Here is a 10036-nt window from a genome sequence, read left to right as displayed (position 1 = left end):
AATGAGTTTATCGTATCTATTCCTAGCATGAATCTACCAGGTGGCAGCATTCCCCTGCCAACATACCTTTGGTTTGGCTTAGCTTGAAAGCTATGATGTTACATTTTATGATGATGTCATAATTTTTGTTTCAACTTTCAGTGAAAAGTCCTGGCAAGTCTCTGAGCTGGAATATCTTCTTTTTAAAAACATCCAAGGCACAACCCAGATTATATTTATAAAACACAACCCAAGTAACATGAACTGCTGGGATTTTATTAATAGCTGTTGATGTTACTCAATTAAGGATATTTCTCTATAAAAAACTACAAAGAGGAAAACCCTCACCCAATACCTTTAAAAAGGCCATTACCCTTATTTCTATGTAGGATTATTCACCTGATTTTCCATCCTCACTCATACTTGCTGCTTGCAAACGCATCCTGAAGCAGGAGATCCACAGCTCTTAACTAGGATGGCAGTGTGAACTAGAGGATAACGAACAAAGGTTTCCAGGCTTATTTAAATTCAGGTATGAGGACACCTTATATTAACACTTTGTGCTCTGTGCTTTCCCTAGTTTGTTTTTCTACATAGAGCTAGTGTTTTTTTAGAATCATCTAATTTTGAGTTTTCGTATCCCAAATCTTAGGGGAAATTTCCTCTGGGTTTTATTTTCACCCACACAGTATTTGTTTAATTCTTATTTTTTAAAATGGTGCAAACTACAATGCACCTTCCTTCAAAAACTGCATATTGATTCTGACAGGTATGACAACAAAGCCTTAGCAAACACAATGCAAGAAACAATCCTGCAGTGGCAAAAGTGATGGACTCCGTGTGCAATTCAGTAGCACCTAGAGGTCCCAAACAAAATCAGGCCCTCAGGTGCTAGACACTATACAAGCATATAGTGTGAGAGAGTCCTTGACCAGGAGAGTTAGTAAATTCTAGACAGACAAAGTGTGAGAGAAAGAAAGTATTCCCCATTATCCCCATTTTACAGATGAGGAATTGAGGCACAGAGAGGTTAAGCCACTTGACTCAGTGCCACACTGAAAGACTGTGACAGAGCTGGAAATTGAAATCAAATCTCTTGATATTTAATAGTCTATTGTACTTTAAGCTAGTAATAATGTGAGAGATAGAAAAGTGAGTCATAACTTAAATTTCATTTGCTACCTTCTCCTTTTCTATTTATTTCCTTTTTCTGCTTATAATAGTCTCTGTGAAGTCTCTCTTGTGGTACCACATATGAAGGATGCCATACAAATGAATTGATTTCAATTTTGATTACAAAATCTTGTAAAATTGAATATCAAGAAAATATTTGCATAACAGCATTAATCAGAAAGTTGTTTATTTGTCCTGAAGTACCTATAAAACAAGTATTGCAACAGCAGGGCAGGAGAGCCAGAAAGTGAAACTGACCTGAATCCAGAATGAAACTGACCAGCCTATTCCCCCTCTGCCTGCTGACAGAAGTAAAAATAGGTGGCAAAAGCATCCGATTTTTTTGTTCACATTTAATATTCTTTAACCAAAGGGATTATTAACAAAGCTATAACTGATTTCTGATTAAAGGGATACTGTCAGGTTAAAAATAACATTCAGACATGTAAATACAGACAGACACACACACATCCCCTCACCATTTTAACCTTTAACCAAGCAGTCAGCTCAGATGCAGTGTCTAGAGATGATGTGTCTCTGTGCAGCAATTGCTCCAGTTAGAGACACGTGCATTACTTGGTGACTAAAGTAATGAATGGAAATGGAAATATTCCTTCGGGAAGGTTTGCTAATGGGGGGGAAAGGACCTTGCATTGTACTCCAGTGACATTTTCAACCTTCGGGGAACTTTTGTTGACATTCCCGAGTCCCTGGCTGCCATCCCAGCATGAAATAGTTTCTGTTCACAGAATTCTCCTGTTTACCAGTTATGAAATACCTACCTTTTGGCTTTTTAAGTAATTTTTTTTGCAAGTGAAACTCTGTCTAAAAAAATATTGGCCCCAGGCACAACAAGTTTTGCATAAATCCATGTGTGACGAACGGCTGATTTTAATGTTATTTGGGTATTTGTCAGAACCTAACAAACATACATGGCAATGGTGGTTCAGAAACATAAACATCTCAATATCCCCTTTCTTCTAGAAATAAATTACATTTGTTTGCCCTGCCTGGAGTCCTAAGGTAGCCGGCATTAGGAATATTTTAAATGTGATCATCCATCCAGCATGTCTTTCAGGCGCCACGAAGATTAAATGAAAGAATCATAAGATGAAGGTCTTTAACTTTTAATCCTTTTACAATGAACCCTTAGATACTCTTGGGGGCAGGGTGCCTTCTATTTGAGTAATAATGCTCCTGTTCCTCCTCCCTAAGTTAATGAATACCCCCCAAATGTCCTAAGATCTGATTTTTTTTTTTTTAAAAACCAACACGATTGAAAGAAGCAGCAAAGAGGCTGATAGCGAAACGCACCGAACAACAGCTAATATGCACTGGAAGATGGCAAAGCTACAAAATTCCAGAAATCAGGGCTGGAAGAATTTGAAATAATTCGCGTGGATTCCCTGAGACTTAACGAAAACGGGGGGAGATAAAGAAGGAAAACGTTTTCTGCACTGTCAGAGGAGCAGGCGGGAGGTTTGTTTTTGCAGTTGGTATCTATGAGATGGGTCTTCCAGCACGTACAAGGCAAACAGTTGCGCAGAGGGAGCCCCATAGAGCCACCAAGGAAGTTTATTGAGCAAGGAGGAACGTATCTCGGCTCAAGTACCACAGCGCGTCTTTCCTGCTTTAGACGCGACTGAAGATGGCAAATTTTCATCGGTAATGGACGAGTCACTACCGCAAACAGAAGCGCAGAGGCTGGAAGAGAGACAGGCAGCTCACTTCGGAAGCAAGAAGCGTTATAAAACGTCCGGGGGGGGGGGGGAGACGAGGCAATGTGCGGTACTGATGTGAAAACTTTCCAACACGTGCGTTTTCATCACCATTAAAATAAAACACGTCTGGGGGGATCAAGTTACAATCCAAGGCGCCCCATGGGAAATGAGTAAAGCATGTTAATGTCACGATACCTGGGAGGTAGCGCCTGAGAGAGAGAATACAACCGAAGGACCAAACCTCTTTTCAGTGGGATCCCCATAGAAATATAAAAACAAAGGTATCCCCACCCCCTGTACGCTAGCATCACGACTGGCGTTTCCTTCAGCGCTCTGTGATAATATAAGCCCTCATTCATAGCCCAGCAATTCTTCTGCAGTAGGAAAGATAGAGTGAGGGACAATACACGCCTTTTGCTGCCCAGATTTAACCTTTTCAAAAGTCAGCCACAAGTGAAGTCAATTTCCAAGCAATGGCCATGCCACGGCAAGGGGAGGGGAAGGGGTCTTCCGATCCCCAGCTGTTGGAAATGGTCACCTGCAAAGTCACCAGGAGGAAGCCGCGGGGGGGAGGGTCAAGAACCCAAAGGGTTAATACGGTTGATAGGTGGGATCGTTTCCCGTTCAGAAAAAGGAGCAGGCAAACAACGTGTCTGCTGCTTTCCAAACCCCAAAGCCCCCGGCTCCGGTTTCAGCCGCGTCCCACCACAATGGCAGGTGTGAAAGACACGTGGCCCGTTGTAAATGAAATGTCAAGCGGTTTAAAAAAAAAAAAAAAAAGTCTGCCATGGAGAGTTTGCCCTTGTGCAGGGAGCAGCCTTCGGGGTGTGGGCTAGAGGCTATGGGGAGAGAGGATAAGGTGTATGAACAAGGGGCGCTGGCACAGAGTCTGGCGATCCAGGGACCCCAACACACAGGCAAAGTTAGACCCCCCAGCGTCTCTTGTAACACACCCAGTGAGGAGCAGGGCCCTGGACCCCTCCCCTTCCCATAAAGGACCGTCCTGCTCGGAATACACACTCCAGAAACCAGCCAGACCAATAGAGAGGCAAACCAGCCTGGATTCTGCGTCCAAACCAAAAACCAGACAAAATCCACCCGGCTCGTGTTTTAGTGGTTGACTAATTCTGCGCTGCACGTTTACTACAGGGATATAAAGAATAAATAGCAGATACTCTTCATTGACATAGGATTAGGTCATTCAAATGTGTTCTCTCTATTTACAACAACCTTGTGCTCTAGGCGTTTACTCATGTTTAAACTCTGAAGTCCATTAAACACACACACACTTTCCGAAGAATGGAAAATAGCTTTAAAACGTCTTCTCAGCAAAAGTTTGGTTTGGTTTTTAAATCCTTTTATTTTTTTAAAAAAAACAACAACACAACAAAAAACCGCGCTTCGCCAAAGCGAAGCGATCTCTGTGTGTCCGGCATATAAATACAAGAAATAAAAAGATACATTAGCAACGACCAGAATAATAGTCTTAAAAATACAGTAGACGCGGATTATTTCACGTATAATACTGACCTTTTAATAGTAAATTAAAACGGTGCCATATATACACACACATATACATTCTCCTACACGTTACAGTGCATTACAACGTTAACCAGAAAGCAATTGTCTTTTTTTTTAAATGGATGGATGGGCAGCAAAGTTCACCAGGGGAATCCGGTTTCGGGGGGCGGGAGGGGTTAAGTGCAAGTCCTAGCAGGAGCATTTGCACTCCGAAATGATGGGGTACTGAATGGGTATCCATGTGCACCTCTGCCCCCCCCGGCGCTGGCATCGCCACCTCAGGATCGTTAAATGCACCGACTTGGCAGGCTTGCAAACCATGCCTTCTGGGACCGAACAAGACCTTTTACTGTAGCAGCTGCCTACTTTGACATAGCGGGGCCAAAAGCGGCTGCCAAGGTCGGTCCACGTGTAGAGCACTGGGCAGAAGGTCTGGGACCACAGCCACATCTGCAGCTTCCTGCGCAACTTTTTGCTCAGCCTGTGCTTTTTGCCCGGCTGCAGCCCCTCGTAAAACTCCAGCCCTTTGATGTCGCTGGGCATCGCCCCCGAGGGTCTCTGCCTGAGCAGCAAGTCCAGCTCGCCCAGGTCGTCCACCCCTAGCCGGTCCTCGGGCAAGGAGACAGCCATAAAGTTAGGGTCGAAGTGGCCGCCCATGAGGCTTCGCAGCAAGGTCTCATTAAGATCCTTCTCCTTGGGGTCAAAGATAGGGTCCGGGTGCTCGATTAGATCCACCAAGGGCAAGTTGTCGCTGGGCGCCGGGCGGATGTGGAGATAATGCTGGCCAGCGCCTTCCTCTATCCGGAGACCCAGCAGAACCACCAAGGCGTAAATAGTCACAAGGCACTGGGAATGATCCATCCTCGGGGAGCTCGGGGAGGGCGGGAGGGGGAGGGGGTTGGGTTCACCAGACAGCAGAGGAAGAAGGTGCAAGCAAATGCATCAGAAAAAACAACAACTCGTACGGGCTTTATCCAAGCAGTTTGTCTTTCGGGGGAATCCGCCCCGGCCGCCGCCAAAGGCTGCACCCCAAGAAGCCAGGAGCACAGCCCCCTCCCTCGGCAACTCCTCTCTCCAGCGGATTCTTCTCCTGGAGGAGCCTTGGCGAAATCCTCCTGCTGCTTTTCCTTCCCAGGGAGAGAGCGAGCCGTTTTTCGGGTGGCAAATGCTCCTTTCCGCTGCTGCTCCCCCTTTCCCAGAGCGTGCGGGCGGGAGACGGCTTGGGGGGTTGGTGTGAGTGCAAATTCGTCCCCCAGTTCCTTTCCGCAGGCTCCTCGCTGCAGCTTGCAAAGCAGCCTGCTCCTCCTCAGCAGCACCCGCCACGCACGTTGGCACCAGTTTGTCTGCTTTGCAAGGATCCAAAGCCTTTAAATTTCCTGCACTTTCAGCTCCATCACCATGGAAACCACCGACTCTCTCGCCTAACCCACCCCACCCCCCTTAAAAACACACACACGCACAACCCCCCCCCCCCGCAAAAGTCCAGACGAGCTTGGCTCCCCCCCCCCGCTACACCCCACCAGTTGCTGCGAGCACGGGCCACCGCTGCCTCTGCCTCCCCAAGCTGCCGCTCACATGCGTCCCGCGGCGCCTTGGGAGATGCTCCTCTCGGAGGTGGGGATGGAGCTCGCGCCCTCTCCCCTCCCCGCGGCTACACAGGAAAAGCAGCGACTCCAGGCACAAGCCAGGGGTCTTTTATGGAGGCCTCCCCCTAGGACTGGGGGCTGCAGGGTGGTGAGCGGAGGAGGGACGGGGTGGGAGTGTGAACGGTGCCTTTATAGCTCGCCCTCCGGGCCAGAGCGCTGCAGCTCTCCGGGAGTCCCTTCGCGTGCACGGTGCTTCTCTCTCTGCCCTCCCCGCCGCCCCCCAGCTACCTGGCTGCTGGGGGGTTATTTGCCCAGCTCCACACATGGGCCTGTGATGTAATTCCTATGAAGCGCTCACTCGTGCTGGCTTCCAGCCCGACAGGGGCTCTGCAGACACCTCTGCCTAAGTGCTGGAGCTGGGTCGCCTGGCTCCTGCTTGCTAATTAGCCGGGAGGAGCGAGCCCTCTGCTGGCTGCACGGAGCGATTGTGTCTCTAGGCAGGAGGCGAGCCCCGCCCTGGAGAGCGTGTGTGTGCGCGAAGGGGGTGCTGAGGGCTCTTCAGAAAGCGCTATCCGCGTGAAAAACAAACACACGGCATCACTGGAGTTGTACATCCTTATCTTTCCATCATCCCCTTCCTTGTAACCCTCCAAACGTGATCTGGCTTTAAAGGAGTTCAAAAACCCCCTTTTGAATAAGGCTTTTTTTGTAAATATAAACAGGAAAAAAAAAAGAAAAAGAAAAAGAAAAAGGCCGGTAGAAACTAATGGGGATGAAACCCCTGGTTTCTATGGAGAGTGCTGTTAAAAGTTAGAGCTTAATAGAGAAGGAGATCCTCCTTTTTCAAACAAACAAACAAAAACATACTACAGGATTCCAAACCAGAGCTATAATTCCTTATTAAAGTTATTTGGGTGATTTTTAAAATAGCTCACAGAAAGGTTAGCATTTTCTGTTAAACTCTGTAGGACTTTTCCATAAGTGGGAAGGGGACTGATAGTTAGAGATCTTGTCAGTCCATTAGAAGAGAGAGACAGACAGAGACAGATGGGGCACTGACCAGTACTGAGCCTATCAGGATGTTATAAAGGTGAATGGTATTATCTTTGGTTAAGATTTGGAGTAAAATTTCTAAAAGTGCCTAAGTGAATAAGAGCCAAAGTCCCATTTTCAAAAGTGGTTTAAGCACTTAGGACCCTACATCTCTTGGAATTTTGGCTCCTGGGTATCTAAGTCACTTCTGAAAATGGAACTTAGGCACTTTGGAAAATGTTACTCTGACTTTAGACTCTTGTGAAAGCATGCAGTATACAAGGGACTATTATCTATATGCCAAACTGTGATTTTTCCCCTAAAAAGTAACTATTTCTTTTTTTAAAGTGAAACAACCATTTTATAAACCCAACATCATATTCTAAAATGCGCTCATTGAATACCAGATATGCCCACATCTGGTTCTTTGAACCACTCAGTTTATACACCCACACAGCAAAGATGTATCACATCGTTATAAGATATTCCACCAGAACTGTTAAGAGGGATGGCGGATTCAATACACCCCAAAAGTTAAAGCGTGAAGGAGATTCAGCAAAACACTTAACTTTAGGCACCTGTTTAAATCTCAGTGATTTAAGCATATGCTTAACTGCTTTGCTCATTGGAGCCTTAATTTCATCCAACAGGTGGGTGTTGCTGACGGCCCCTCAGATTATTAAACTGAAATAGTTTTAAATGTTTGAATTACTTTTCACCGTTGATGCAGTTAGCTTTTTGCACCAGCTTCTGCCAACTGGTCAGCATTGCTTTTGTGCAGAGATAGGCCTGACTGAAAACCTTACAGATGAACTTTAGGATAAGGGTGTTATCGAATCCAGATGCAGATCTGACTCGTGCTTTATTTCTAAGTTGAAATGAAAAATACGGATCAGAACAACCTAAGTTACTTAACGTGACTCCTGTTACCACAGTATCTGAGTGCTTCACAACACCCCCAGGAGACAGAGAAGCACTGTTATTCCCAGAGAGGAACAGAGGCCAGAAAGGCTAACTGATTTGCCCAAGGTCACAGGAAGTCTATGGTAGAGCAAGGACTTGAACTCCATGTCTCCCCAGTTTGAGGTCAGTGCACTCACCAGTGGACCATCCTTTTGGTTTTGTTTATCGAGAGGTGAGGGTTTCAAAATCCTGATATGGACATCACCTGTGTATTTCAGGCCTCTCTCTACTTTTGTGTCCAGTCTGTTTTGCTCTCTGGTTCTTATGCACTAGCACAGCGATGCAATATTTGGGTAGCAACCCTGCAGCAGAATCTTTAAAACGAAACAAAATAGCAGTTTTTTAATGTTGAAATGTTGTGAACACACTCCTATTAGTACTAGGCTTTGGTACAGGTCTTTTGCAGCTAGTGTGGGTCCCTACACTTAGGGTTACCAGTAACTGACACCAGTTAGTGAGCCCTTAACTCTTTCATTTTTCCTTTATCCACTTTGAGGTAGGCCCTGATCCAAAAACCAATTAAACACATGCTTAAGTCACATGGGACCATCCACGTGCTTAAAGTTAAGCATATGCTTATGCATTTTGCTGGCTCAAGTCTCAGGCCTGGTCTACACTACAATTTTAGGTCGAATTTAGCAGTGTTACCTAGATTTAAGCCTGGATCCGCCCACACAACGAAGCCCTTTTTTTCGACTTAAAGGGCTCTTTAAATTGATTTCTTTACTCCACCTCCAACGAGGGGATTAATGCTGAAATCGGCCTTGCTGGGTCGAATTTGGGGTAGTGTGGATGCAATTCAACGGTATTGGCCTCCGGGAGCTATCCCAGAGTGCTCCATTGTGACCACTCTGGACAGCACCCTCAACTCGGATGCACTGGCCAGGTAGACAGGAAAAGGCCCGCAAACTTTTGAATATTATTTCCTGTTTGTACAGCGTGGCGAGCTGATCAGCACGGGTGACCATGCAGAGCTCACCAGCATGATGTGCAAATTGCTGGGTCAATTTCTTGTTTTGATCCATTCCATCTATCTTTTACATCTTAGGCTGGCAGCAGACGGTGCAGTACGACTGCTGGCCATTGCCATCTCCTGGGTGCTTGGCAGAAGATGCTGCATTACGATTGCTAGCCAAAATCATCTGCTTGCCAGAAGACTGCAGTATGATTGCTAGCCATTGTCATCTCCTGGGTGCTTGGCAGAACATGGGAATGACCTGGCTGAGTCACTCCCATGTCTGCCCAGGCGTCCCTGACCGACCTCACAGAGGTCGGCTAAAAGAGCACCCAGGAGTACGATGACAATGGCTACCAATCATAATGCATTGTCTGCTGCCAAAAGGCAATGAGCTGCTGCTGTGTAGCCATGCAGTCCCATGTCTGCCAGCACCCAGGAGACTTACAGTGATGATCAACTGAGCAGGCTCCATGCTTGCTGTGGTATGGCATCTGCACAGGTAACCCAGAAAAAAAGGCGTGAAATGATTGTCTGCCATTCCTTTCACTGAGGGAGGGAGGGAGGGAGAGGGGGGCCTGGAGACATGTACCCAGAACCACTCACGACACTGTTTTTGCTGCATCAGGCATTGGGATCTAAACCCAAAATTCCAATGGACAGCGGAGACTGCGGGAACTGTGGGATAGCTACCCACACTGCAATGCTCTGGAAGTCTATGCTAGCCTCAGTACTGTGGACGCAGTCCGCCGACTTAACGCACTTAGAGCATTTTGTGCGGGGACACAAACAATCGACTGTATAAAAACAATTTCTAAACATCCGACTTCTATAAATTCACCCTAATTTTCTAGTGTAGCCATACCCTCAGACTGTACGATCCTTCAACAGGGACTTTGTTTCCGCTTGTGTTGTGATTGCTTGGAATCTTTTCTGTAAAATATACATAATAATTTTAATAATCAATATTAAAGAGAGGGTGAAATTCAACCTGGAGCTACACTGTAGAGAGGATCTTACAGTTATACCTGCTCTCACCATTACTATTAAGTGTGTGTCACATTTTTATGAGACAGCTTTTTTTCCTAGAAGTTTAGATCTCTTTC

At 46.1% G+C, this 10036-nt stretch overlaps 1 protein-coding gene across 1 annotated transcript; it reads right to left on the bottom strand.

Moving 5' to 3' along the window:
• Positions 1 to 4381: 4381 nt before the first annotated feature.
• NOG (noggin) lies at positions 4382 to 5794 on the bottom strand. The gene has a single exon (XM_032805658.1). It carries the CDS (start codon positions 5253 to 5255, stop codon positions 4584 to 4586), a length of 672 nt encoding a protein of 223 aa, XP_032661549.1. The 5' UTR covers positions 5256 to 5794; the 3' UTR covers positions 4382 to 4583.
• Positions 5795 to 10036: the final 4242 nt, after the last annotated feature.

This window comes from Chelonoidis abingdonii, chromosome 13 (genome assembly GCF_003597395.2).
Source record: "Chelonoidis abingdonii isolate Lonesome George chromosome 13, CheloAbing_2.0, whole genome shotgun sequence".
Lineage (NCBI taxonomy): Eukaryota > Metazoa > Chordata > Testudines > Testudinidae > Chelonoidis > Chelonoidis abingdonii.
This window is presented reverse-complemented; position numbering and strand designations above follow the sequence as displayed.